Below are 12,849 nucleotides of genomic sequence, written 5' to 3'. Positions count from 1 at the left end.
TCTAACTGGCATCACAGCAAAAAAAAAGCATACTGTACAGACAAACACTTCTTTTTTCCTTTGAAAGCCAAAATCAACATAATTAAAACACGTTAACAAAGCCAAGCCACAAATAAAGGGATAGTTCACCCAAAAATGAAAATTCTTCAGTTTACTTACCCTCATCTTGTTCCAAACACTTATGAAGGAGGTGTTAGGCAGAATATTAGAAAATTATGTTCCACGCAAAGTCCTATGGATTTGGAACAACATGAGGGTCACAAATTGACCACATTTTTGGATGAACAAACCCTTGTTCAAACCTTTCTCCCAGTGACTCCAGGTAGGTTCCTACCATGTGTGCGCTACAGTGAAACGCCGCTGCTTGTGGTTGTTGTTGTTGAGAAGCATCCGTCGTAGAAGGCGCGGAGAGTTCCTGGGTGACAGCCGGGGCGATATGGACGAGGGCGAGCGGCGGTGCCCACGAGGTCGCTCCTGCTGCAGGAGGTTCTCCCTCAAGATCTTTACTAGGTCCTCATTCAACCCAACATGCTTGGGCATGGGCGGCACTGCCAGCGTGTCCTGGTGGCCCACGGCCGCTTGCTGGGCCATCCTCACGCTTCAGCTGTCCTTCTCCTGCTGCTAAGGGTAAAAAAACGTCCACTAATCCAGCGATATGTTCCCCAAGGCAGGGAAGACCGAGGGGGGGTGTATGAACTTGGAGCGTCACCACGGACCCCACGCAGCCTACTTAGTGTAAAAATGAGTGAGTGGTAGTAAACTGTGAAAGAGCAGAGTAGCGGAAGTGTGCATGCTCCTGTCAGGACCACTGCCGAGCTGTGATCGTGTGCTTGTGAGAGAGGAGGGAGAGAGAGACAGAAAGGAAGGGAGGGAGGGAAGAGAGAGAGCACGAGCTGTCGAATATGCAGCTCTACGCTAACCGCTGACTGCAAGCCACCACTTTCCTAAAAAGCCATTGGAATCATGAGTGTGTGTGAGAGAAAGAAACAGTATGGGGTAAGAGGCAATGTGGGGCTTCTGACACCACTTTTGCCTAGAAGTAACTCCATTTCTCTTTTTCTCTTCTCATATCCTTTTTCCATGTAAATCCAACAACACATTTATGACAAGGTTTTGTACGTTGGTGTGTCAAAACAAAAAGAATGTGTGTATTTGGGAAGCCTTATCCTTTGATCACTAAGCATCTGCTCTAAAACTGATTTTAATATGTATACTTTGAGCTGCCACACAATTCACAAGATCAATAACCACTATTCAACACATGCATATGTGCTCTGTTCAAAATCTAGTGAACTGGCACAAAGCCTCTGACACAATGGCTGTTCCAAAAGTCAGGCAACTTAAAGAACACCTATTGTGCCTAATTTAGTTTTAAAGGTCTCATACAATAGATTTACATGTATCCAAGCTCAAAAAACACTTTAATTTGCTCATAATTTAAATTGCAGCATTACCTTTTTTTTTTTTTCCAGTGTCAAAAACGACTCGTGATCCGTTCTAAAGGATTCATTCTAAACTCCTCCTTTCAGGGAGCCTACTCTGCTCTGATTGGTCAGATGTCCCAGTCTGTTGTGATTGGTCTACCGCTTAGTGTAGTGTTTGAGGGTGGGTCAAAGCTGTTCGCGAGCAGCCAACGAAGACCAGAGGCGGGTTTTTGTTACCAAATTACGTAAGTTAGTACATGAAGTAAGTCTGGAATTACTAACTACTCGGTTCAGGTGTTCAGACTCGGTTCTTTCTTTTGGGAGTCAATAACTCCATTTGTCATGCACTTTGATTTTTGAAACTTTGCAGACTTTTTTACATTCACAAAGAGCTATATAACACACTACATGAAAGGTAATATTTGAAAAACCATAATAGGTGCTCTTTAATTACATTGCCTCCTAAGGCCACATCCACACTAATCTATTTTTGTTTCAAAGCTCAGTTGTTAATTTCCCTATGTTTTTGTTTTCCAAAATATGCAGCAATGTTTTTTTCATAACATTCCGTTTTCAGTGAAGGAAAACACCGTTCTAGTGTGGATGAGAGGCGTAAATGAAATTAATGCTTTTTCAAATGAAAACGTAGCGTTGACGTGGCCTAACGCATGTACTAGGGGTTGCACTGGCTGTTGGACGAGTCGGTTAGTTCCGTCACTAGTTTAGGTGTTGGGTCCATGCCGACCACTCTAGGTTAATATGATTTCAGATGCGCTTCTTTCATATGGTGATAGCAGGAGGAAAGTTCTTCAGTCCTGCGTATTTGCGTGCAAATACATTTTCGAATAAATGCAAATATATTCGGAATTACCCTAAAGTGTAATTAAAGTGAACACAGAGTGTTTTGCATTTACAAAGCATGTATGAGGGAATTGTGCAGAAAAGGGTTGCTGACATTTAAAGTGTTCTTTTTCACATACAAGCCAAAATTCTTGAAACGCACCCAGAAACTATAGGGACATGATTGTTTTTGCACTGTTTATGACAATGCAAGTAACATAAACCTATCAATGGATATACACATGCTTTCGTTTCTTACCCGCATCATCTCATCAGTTGCGCGATGACTGGACGTACACAAAATATTTTTACAATGAAAATTGATGCTTTATGGTTTAAATGGTTTTCTTTCATGTATTTTATATGTCAAAAGGATGAGCATCAGTGAATGCAATGAAATTAAATGGAGAGCAAATGGAGATGTTTACTGATGTTTCCTGATGTTTCCTGCTTCTCAGATTCTCAGAACTGTTGCCAAGATAGATACCATTTGCCAAAATACCAAATTCTGCAATCAAAAGTAAGAGATTTCATTTTGAACATTTCTCATGAGGAGAAACATTTCTCAAAATCTTCCAAAACCAAATTATCTGTATTGTTCTATCCACATAATTGTAAAGCTTTATTCTTTTATTGTATGTCAACAATGATTTAATTTGTGTCTAGCTTTATTAGTTCACCCAAAAATGAAAATTATCTCATCATATACTCACCCTCATGCCATTCCAGATGTGTTTGACTTTCTTTCTTCTGCTGAACACAAATGAAGATTTTTAGAAAAATCTCTGCTCTGAAGGTCCAAATAATGCAAGTGAATGGTGGCCAGTACTTTTAGCTCCAAAAAGCACCATAAAGGCAGCATTTCATATGACTTCAGTAATTCATACGACTTCAGTGGTTTAATCCATGTCTTTAGAAGCGATATGATAGGTGTGGATGAGAAACATATCAAACAGTCCTTTTTTACTATAAATCTCCACTTTCACCAGCTTTCCTGTGCGCATTTAAGAGAGGTCTTCTTCTTTTGTTTTTTGGCAATTTGCATTCTTCGTGCATATCGCCACCTACTTATTTATTTATTCTTTTTCTCTCCTTTATCCCTCCCTTTTTTCTTTCTTCTCCCTTCCCTTTAGGTGGAGATATGCATGAAGAATGCGAATCACTAAAAAAACAGAAGAAGAAGACCTCGTCTTCTCGTGAATGTGCATAGAAGTGATGGACAAAGTGGAGATTTATAGTAAAAAAAATCTTAAATATTGATCTGTCTGTCACCCACACACTTATCATATCGCTTCTAAAGACATGGATTTCACCACTGGAGTCATATGGATTAATTTTATGCTGCCTTTATCTGTTTTTAGGAGCTTCAAAGTTCTGGCCACCACTTATTTGCATTGAATGGACCAACAAGAGCTGAGATATTTTTTTTAAAAATCTTTGTTTGTGTTCTGCAGAAAAAAGAACAGGGGTGCCAGAACCCGAACTGAACTTCGGCTTACATAAAATTATGTGCACTTCTGGCGCACGCATTAATAGTAGTATAGCATGGGAATTGACTGAGGAGTGACTTCTAGCCGCTTTGAGTCATTGCTTTCCTGTTCGTGATAGATAATAATGATCGAACTGATGTCTTGCTCAAGCAATCAACAGATCAGCCTTCAGAAAATTGAACAAGAGACAAGCGAAGAAACACTCCTCTTACAGTTTTGTCACCTTAATTAATCATTTGCTTCATATCCATGCTTCTTAACAAATAACACACTCAACAAATTATTTCACCTTCAGGTGTTGTCAGTGTGCCAAATTTCAAAAACCTTGCATTGGTACAATATTTTTCTCAACTAACAGGTCTAAAACACTTTGTTAAAACTAATCATACCCCAACAGTATCACAAATAACTCAAAGGAACACTAATCTCACCCAGGGTAACTAAAACATAAACCCATGTCATAACATAAAATTACATAATTAACATTAAACGGAACTTAAAACATAACTATAACCCCCAATAACTTTTAAATGTTAATTAATAACACCCCCAAACAGTCACCAAAACCTGAAAAGATGTACCTCATTATTTATGCAATGACAACAGCCAATAGCAAATCCCCAAGCATAAACAACAACAGACATTAAAGTATATTCCTGGTAAGGACTATAATTCAATATAGTTTTAGCATCTGATATTCATTTAAATAGGTAAATGTGCCATTTTGCCCTTTGCACCAAGAAAAGTGAAAAAATGCAGACGTCTGATCAATCCACTGATCTAAAGCCCCGGAACCTGAATAAAACAATCAAGAAATGAATAAAAGTGGATGAGGGCATACTGCCGTATGTGTTGTTCATAGACGTGTGTTGAACCAAGGAGATATTCCATTATACACAAGTCCAGATGTTTATGTAAATAGTTATAACTTGCATTATATGACTTATATGATAGTAGTAGAATGACCATATACTGTTTGCACAATGTTATCAATCTTATCAAGTAAAATAATGGTGTTTTAAAAACCTCTTTGGGTTTCGTGTAATTCTTCTTTCAAGAGGGAAATTTGTCTTAATTCACAGTAAGACAAGATTGATATCGAAGATCAGTCATAAAGTCAGCAGAATTAGACAAAGTAGTATAATGAACAAATATTGCTTTGTATCCTATTATTGAGGATGAGGAAATAACTTTAACCCTTAACTCTTCAAGTCACACAATGTTTGAATGAAATATGCTGCTTTAAAAAGGTATAAAATACAGGGCATATTGTGCTTGTGTAACGTTGTTGAATGCAGACACAAACAATAAAACAACTGTCAAATGATTTAATAGACACATAAAAGAGAGGAACCCATACATAACAACACGCAGTTGAACCAATACAGTGTTCCAGAAGTATCAGACACCGAAGACAGCTGCCTCATTAAAGGTATATATGAACTGTGCAATGACAAGTTTATAGCCAGTCTCTCTCTCTCTCTCTCTGTCTCTGTGTGTGTGTGTGTGTGTGTGTGTGTGTGTGTGTGTGTGTGTGTGTGTGTGTGTGTGTGTGTGTGTTTCAGCACAGAAGCAGATTTGAATCTCTAGTTAGATTACGTCTGCATTCAAACTGTGTATGTTGATAAATAACTAGTCATTCACCATGATTTTGAATTTTGGAAGCTGGTCTGTTATAAACTGACCATTTCAAAACTCTTTCCGGTGCCAGTGAAAAAGAAACTCTGTTAAGTCTTCAGAGCTATGAAAGTGTTCTGAGCAATACAATTGCTTTGGGCTAGTATTATCATCTCTCTGTGGTCACTCATAGTGTGCCATTCTCTTTTTTACCACCTGCTGCTGTTATAAATGAATAAAAGCCATAGAAACACTACATATATTTATATTACTAAATCTCCATCTCCTTTTACTATCCATATACTTACCTTTTTTCCAAACATGGAAAATCATTAAAACAATAATCATCGTTATGAATACTGGACCACAAATACCACATTGTAATAATAATACTGCTTTGTCTTTACACTTTGTTGGGTGTGTATGTGTGTACTGTTTGTTTACTGCTCTTTGGCAGAAACTGTCAGATTCACCTTAGGTGACAATATCATCATAAAGTACTACTGGATTCAAGTCATTTAGAAAACACTTTTACGCAAAGCAACTTGAAGTACCCTTATAACAGGGACAATATCCACAGTAGTGTAAGTGTGCTCAAGTGCTAAATGCTGATAGCTAGCTCATGGATATTGTATAAAGAATTGTTATCTTTATACATTTATTTTCATTTAATTGGATGATTGTATTAAAAGTAAATTTTTCACTTGTTGCTTCTTGAACTTTAATGAGGGGAACACGCGCTCTCTCACGAGGGCAAGAGATGAAAGGAAAGCACAGAAAAAGCACATGTTTCTGTACTTTTCGTGTGCTGCTATTGTTAATGCCGTTTAATTGGGAGATAATTAATAAAGATGTTTGAACTACACCACATCTTGTAGCTCACGTTATTACTGAGATGTCTATGCTTATGATAAAGGACCGTTTCACAGCTCGCACTGTCTTCCCTTTGCTTTGTTGTGTGTGAAACACTACATTAACAGTACAGTACACAAACTTTTCATATTCGCCATACCTCTCCCACTGCATCGTTCTAAAATGCTGAATCAAGCTTGTTGTCTTACAACACTATGCCAGTATTCCCCACACTCCGTGATGCCATGGCAGTGCTGCTGAAGTCTTAAAGAAGCCATGCGAAGCTGAGTAATCTGTAAATCACACATACTGTACACACCGCATATGCATTTCACATCATGAATCAGAGGTCAATTAACCAAATATCACAAAGACTTTCATAGCTCTTCGGCTCATATGGCATATGAGTATATATGGCATATATACAATACTTTATTATGGAAACTTGATTTAAAGAAGGCAACAATAGGAAATAATCACAGCTTTACAGCAAATCTCAGTTAGTATGCACATAAGAACAGCCTTCAAAAGTGTTCATCTAAAAATTCTATAACAACAACCTCACAGAGTGCTTCAAACTGCCCCCTGCGCTAAAAATTGTGCTTCACTTCTCTTCAAGAGACTAACCACACAAATCTGCACCACAGGAGGAGTTCAAAGAGTACCTCACTCAAAAGATCAGAACGAATTAACACACAATTCAGGGAGACTGACTAAAATAGCTAAATGGACAGGAGGAGTGGTGACTGCACAGAAAACCTGCAATTTGGTTGAAATGTGAACAGTCTATAGTGAATAGAACAGATTTTAAGGAAACAAAGAATTCTGGATATTTTGATATACTTAAGTTGTGGATGCTGCTGAGGTCTCAACATTCTGGTTATCATGACCAGATCAGCGAAAAATGCTGTGTGTACATGTCCCAAACCGAGCTGTCGTCATCCAAATGTGTTTTAAAGGATAGTTCACCCAACAATTCAAATTCTGTCATCATTTACTATCATTAAGTCGTTCCAAAGCCAAAAGTATGTATTCCTTTCTTTTGTGGAACACAAAAGAAAATCATGATAAATGTAGTTCACATAGACTTGTGTGCTATATTCCAAGTCTTCTAAAGCCATACGATAGCTATGTGTAAAGAACAGACAGAAATTTAATAAGTTATTCACTGAAAATCACGCTGGTCACCATTCACTTTCATTGTATGAAAAAGAGCAGCTTGGACATTCTGCTATAAATAATGCCTTTTGTGTTCAATGGAAAAAAGAATGTCATTGTCATGAACTCAATTCATCATCAGTCCAATTCCCATCAGTCACAGCAGCATTCAAATATGGCCACCCCGGACTCTATTTCCCATGCACCACCTCGATCCCAATCACCAGAGTTCTAATCAGCCTCACCTGCACGTCATCTATCACTGCACCCTTTATAATAGACTGTGTCACATTCACTCACTGCGAAGTATATGCTCAATTCCTTGTGTCTAGACATTACCAAGCCTTCATAGTTCTGACTGATATCTTGGTGACATACCTTGCCTGTTTTTGACAACAAGTTTTGCCTCTAGCCTGATTACCCCAGTCTGCCAATCGCCTGACAACTTCCTGTACTCATTGTTGGATTTTGCCTGTCGTTTGAATTGTACTGTTGCCTAACCTTCATTAAACTGCCCTACTGCACTTGCATCCTACTCTCCTGGTGGTATTTCCTGACAGAATACTTCACCGAATCTCATGGATGCAGCAGACAACATGGAGTGGAAACAAGCTTTTACTCATCATGGACAATTTATGGAGCAACAACAACAATACCTTACTGGTCTCAAAGCCAAGGCTGATCCCATCACACAAGCTATCTCTGCATCACCTCCTCTTACATGGACTATCGCTATTAACTCAACTGATGGCAGAAAAATGGGAGAGAAACTGTTAGACCTCACTCAAGGGAATCACCATGTGTCTGATTATGCCCTGGAGTTCATAACAATCGCCGCTGGAAGTGGTTTTAATGACGCTGCACTCAAGTCCATATTTCATCGAGGTTTAAACCCAGAGATCTCAACCAAGCTGGCATACATGGATAAACATCTTACCCTCAACTCATTCATAGATCTGTCAATCCATCTTGAGCTTATGCTGTTACACCGTTCCTTGCCTATTGTCAAGAAAACAGTGCAACCCCCTAACAAAACCATAGAACCCTTGAAAATTGGATATGCAAGACTAAATACATTTTGGGGGGCTAAGACTAGCCAAGCTCTGGTGGTCGATTCCCCATCGCAGTCAGCAGTAACGACCATGGAGTGTACCTCATTGTTTTCAGCACTATCTTCCAAAGTGAATGATTCCCCACTGATGCTGGTGCGTTTGGCCATGAAGGCCATTCCTCATGGTATCAGCGCCCATGCCTGCCACGGAAAATGAGCCAGCGCCCATGCCTGCCACAGTAAATGAGCCAGCGCCCATGCCTGCCATGGTCAACGAGCCAGCACCCATGCCTGCCACAGTCAACGAGTCAGAGCCAACGCCTGTCGCCTTGACCGTCCCAGAGCCAACGCCTGTCGCCTCGACCGTCCCAGAGCCAGCGCCTGTGGACTCAACCATCCCAGAGGCAGCGCCTGTAGCCTCGACCGTCCCAGAGCCAGCGCCTGTAGCCTCGACCGTCCCAGAGCCAGCGCCTGTAGCCTCGACCATCCCAGAGCCAACGCCTGTGGCCTCGTCTGTCCCAAAGCCAGCGCCTGTGGCCTCGTCCGTCCCAGAGCAAGCGCCTGTGGCCTCAGCCGTCCCAGAACCAGTGCCTGTGGCCTCGACTGTCCAAGAGCCAGCGTCTGTGGCCTCGACCATCCCAGAGCCAGCGTCTGTGGCCTCGACCGTCCCAGATCCAGCACCTGTGGCCTCGACCGTCCCAGAGCCAGCGCCTGTGGCCTCGACCGTCCCAGAGCCAGCGCCTGTGGCCTTAACCATTCCCTTGTCACTGCCCATGCAGGTCGTTCCCTAGTTTCTGCCCATGCTCACATCCACAGAGGTCGTTCACATTCTCTGCCCATGTTCACGACCACGGAGGTCGTTCCCCAGTCTCTGCCCATGTTCACGACCACAGAGGTTTTTCCCTTGTCTCTGCCAATGCTCAAGACCACGGAGATCATTCCCCAGTCACTCCCAGTGCTCACGACCACACTGCCAGCTTTCCTGACCAGGACAACTTCGCCCCCCCAAGCCTTCCATGGCTCCACCTTCCTCGGCTCCTTGCTCCAAGCCTTCCACGGCTCCACCCCTCGAGCCTCCCGTGGCTCTGCCTTCCCTGGCTCCACCCCTTGAACCTCCCATGGCTCAGCCTTCCACGGCTCCGCCTTCTGCAGCTTCGTCCCTCGAGCCTTTCATGGATCTGCCTTCCCTGGCTCTGCTACTCTAACCTCCCATGGCTCCTGACCCTGTTCCTGCCCTTTGGCCACCTCCCAGGCCTCCTGACCCTGTCCCTGCTCTGTGGCTACCTCCCAGGCCTCCTGAACCTGTCCCTGCCCAGTGGTCACCTCCTAGGCCTCCTGACCCTGTCCCTGCCCTGTGGTCACCTCCCAGGCCTCCTGAACCTGTCCCTGCCCTGTGGTCTCCTCCCAGGCCTCCTGATCCTGAATGCCCTGGTCTCCGCCCTAGGGGGAGTCCTAAGGGTAATAGTGCTCCCGGAGTGAGCCCATTGGGGGAGGGTTCTGTCATGAACTCCGATTCCCATCAGTCACAGCAGCATCCAAATATGGCCACCCCGGACTCCATTTCCCATGCACCTCCTCGATCCCAATCACCGGAGTTCTAATCAGCCTCACCTGCACATCATCACCACAGCTATCACTGCACCATTTATAATAGACTCTGTCACGTTCACTCACTGCAAAGTATACGCTCAATTCCTGGTGTCTAGACGTTACCAAGCCTTCATAGTTCTGACTGATACCTTGTTGACATACCTTGCCTGTTTCTGACCACGAGTTTTGCCTCTAGCCTGATTACCCAAGTCTGCAAATCGCCTGACCACTGCCTGTACTCATTGTTGGATTTTGCCTGTTGTTTGAATTGTACTGTTGCCTAACCTTCATTAAACTGCCCTACTATACTTGCATCCTACTCTCCTGGTGGTATTTCCTGACAGTCATGCATGATAGAAAGCATTAGCTGAGTAAATTCTGACAGAATTTTCATTTTTGGTTGAAATATTCCACCAGTATATCTCCTAGAAACATTAACACACTGTAAAGGCACAATAAATTCTTTCACAGCCTTACCAGATACATACAAATCTTAAGCAGTGCCTCAGTGAAATTACCATGCAGTATTAGAAGTGATGTTAATATTTCATCGATTCGTTTTCTTGTATAAAATTATTAATGGTACTTAAGATCAGTAGATTTTGCAATATTAATTGCACTCCAATTAAATCTCTTGATGTCATGAAATACCATCTGTCTTTAAGTGACCATGTTATTAGAGAGAGAGATAGTGAGTGTGTTTGTGTGTGTGTGTACTGATGTGCTTGTGAGGTATTGGCCTCTGGCTGCTCGGCCTCCCATATCCTGTCTGAAACTGCCTCAGGAATTCAGTTCATTAATTCAAGGACAGAAAACACAGAATCTCTCCAAAACTATCTCTGAGGTTTCAATTCCTGTGTTCGAATGCATACTTACGTGCTACACTGTATGCAAAAAGCAGTATGTCATGTACTCACCAGGGGCGGCTCTAGTGTCAGATATTCGGGGCTTAGCCCAGACCTCTGATATGTATATGAATATCCTTTGATAAAATATTGGAATATAATATACTTTACAATAAATGTTTAAATGTTAAAATATGAACTGAAACTAAAACTAAATTTTCCTACTTACTTTTGTCTTAGCCTCAGATACACTCAAAAATCAGAAGTTGTGTGCCCTGTAACACTATGTACTTTAAAATGTGATTTAAAAAAAAGTGTCCCTTTTGTCTTTCCCTAGTTTGTGTACAATTGACAGTTTAAAAGCCTATTATTGATTTGTCGTTTTAAGTTATAAGATAGCAGACTGTAAATAGGCAAAAAAGGGGGGATTTTGAGAAACAATTGTTGATAGATTTACGAGGTTCATGGCATCATTTCTTAATAAAAGAGTTTTGCAAATGTGCTATCTTGTGACTTAAAGTTTGCAAATTCCTCGAGCACATCTGTATGTATTACTCTTTGTTTTCAGGTTTATATATCTGGTATTTATTTGGTACTCATTGGATCTGAATGGACCAACTCAACACAGTTTCAAAAATCTCACCAAAACAGGTATTTTGACAGTTCGCACAGCCACAATCACCAGGTGTGAGCGCTCTTCTTGCATTAACTTATAAATATACTACTAAATATTAACTTACACTCACTGGGCACTTTATTAGGAACACTATGGTCCTAATAAAGTGCCCGACATGGTCTTCTGCTGTTGTACCCCATCCGCCTCAAGGTTCGATGTGTTGTGCATTCTGAGATGCTATTCTGCTCACTACAATAGTACAGAGTAGTTATCTGAGTTACCGTAGCCTTTCTGTCAGCTTGAACCAGTCTGGCCATTCTCCGTTGACCTCTCTCATCAACAAGGTGTTTCTGTCTGCAGAACTGCCACTCACTGGATGTTTTTTTGTTTTTGGCACCATTCTGAGTAAACTCAGAGATTGTATTGCGTAAAAATCCCAGGAGCTCAGCAGTTACAGAAATACTCAAATCAGCCCGTCTGGCACCAACAATCATGATACGGTCGAAATCACTGAGATCACATTTTTTTCCCCATTCTGATGGTTGATGTGAGCATTAACTGAAGCTCTTGACTCTTATCTGCAAGATTTTATGCATTGCACTGTATACCAACAGTATGTATATCATTAATGGTCAAGAATTCAGTTCTTCATCAAATTCAGTACATACTATTAAATTATAGGACAATCGGACACAACCCAACTCACTTTTACTGGGTTCAGAAATGTCACAATATAGTCATAACTTTAATCACAGAGAGGAATATTCAGATATCCCCATGATGGAGGGGATTTATGCACACCTGATTGGATATCCCTCACCTCATTTTGGACTGTCAGTATGCAAATTCAGCTGCACGCCATCACAATACTGGCATGTTCTTTGGGATGTGTCATTATTAGAACTGTTAGAACACTGCATTGTGTGTTCACTTCCCCTCCCCACTTCTCCCACCATGACGTCTGTGTGTGTGTGTGTGTGTGTGTTTCTCCACTGTTGCCCCTGGCAACATGGATTGAGAGAGGCAAGTGTGTGTAAGTGTATGTGGCAGGAATTGACTCAGAGATGGTGATTTAACTGAGGAATAGAAGGAGACCAATCTGCAGAATGCAGCTTTAAACTGAGAGCTGGTGATGTTCATACACAGACACATGCAGTACTGCACGCCATGCAAACACTCTGGGTGAACCTCACGAAACCTGTCAAGAACATGTCCAGGTAATAATTCACCCCAAAATCAAAAGAAATTAATAAGAAATTATATTTGCTTGAAGAAAATGAAGCCAATTTTTTTGCCTGTTACTATTTTCTTTAATGTGATTTTATTTATTTTTTTGTGAATTAAGCCATATTTTCCCCAATTCTTA

General features: G+C 41.4%; 1 protein-coding gene across 1 annotated transcript in view; it reads right to left on the bottom strand.

The window, feature by feature from the left end:
* pde4d (phosphodiesterase 4D, cAMP-specific) overlaps window positions 1–786 on the bottom strand; it is a 132,725-nt gene extending 131,939 nt beyond the window's left edge. Inside the window, exon 1 of the mRNA XM_051652880.1 lies at window positions 335–786. Coding sequence (XP_051508840.1) covers window positions 335–591 — 257 coding nt within the window. The 5' untranslated portion in view covers window positions 592–786. The remainder of the gene's footprint in view (window positions 1–334) is intronic.
* Window positions 787–12,849: the final 12,063 nt, after the last annotated feature.

The sequence above is a fragment of the Myxocyprinus asiaticus genome, chromosome 24, assembly GCF_019703515.2.
Source record: "Myxocyprinus asiaticus isolate MX2 ecotype Aquarium Trade chromosome 24, UBuf_Myxa_2, whole genome shotgun sequence".
In the NCBI taxonomy this organism is placed as follows: domain Eukaryota; kingdom Metazoa; phylum Chordata; class Actinopteri; order Cypriniformes; family Catostomidae; genus Myxocyprinus; species Myxocyprinus asiaticus.
Note: the sequence above shows the minus strand (reverse complement) of the source record. Positions and strands in the feature narration are given on the sequence as shown.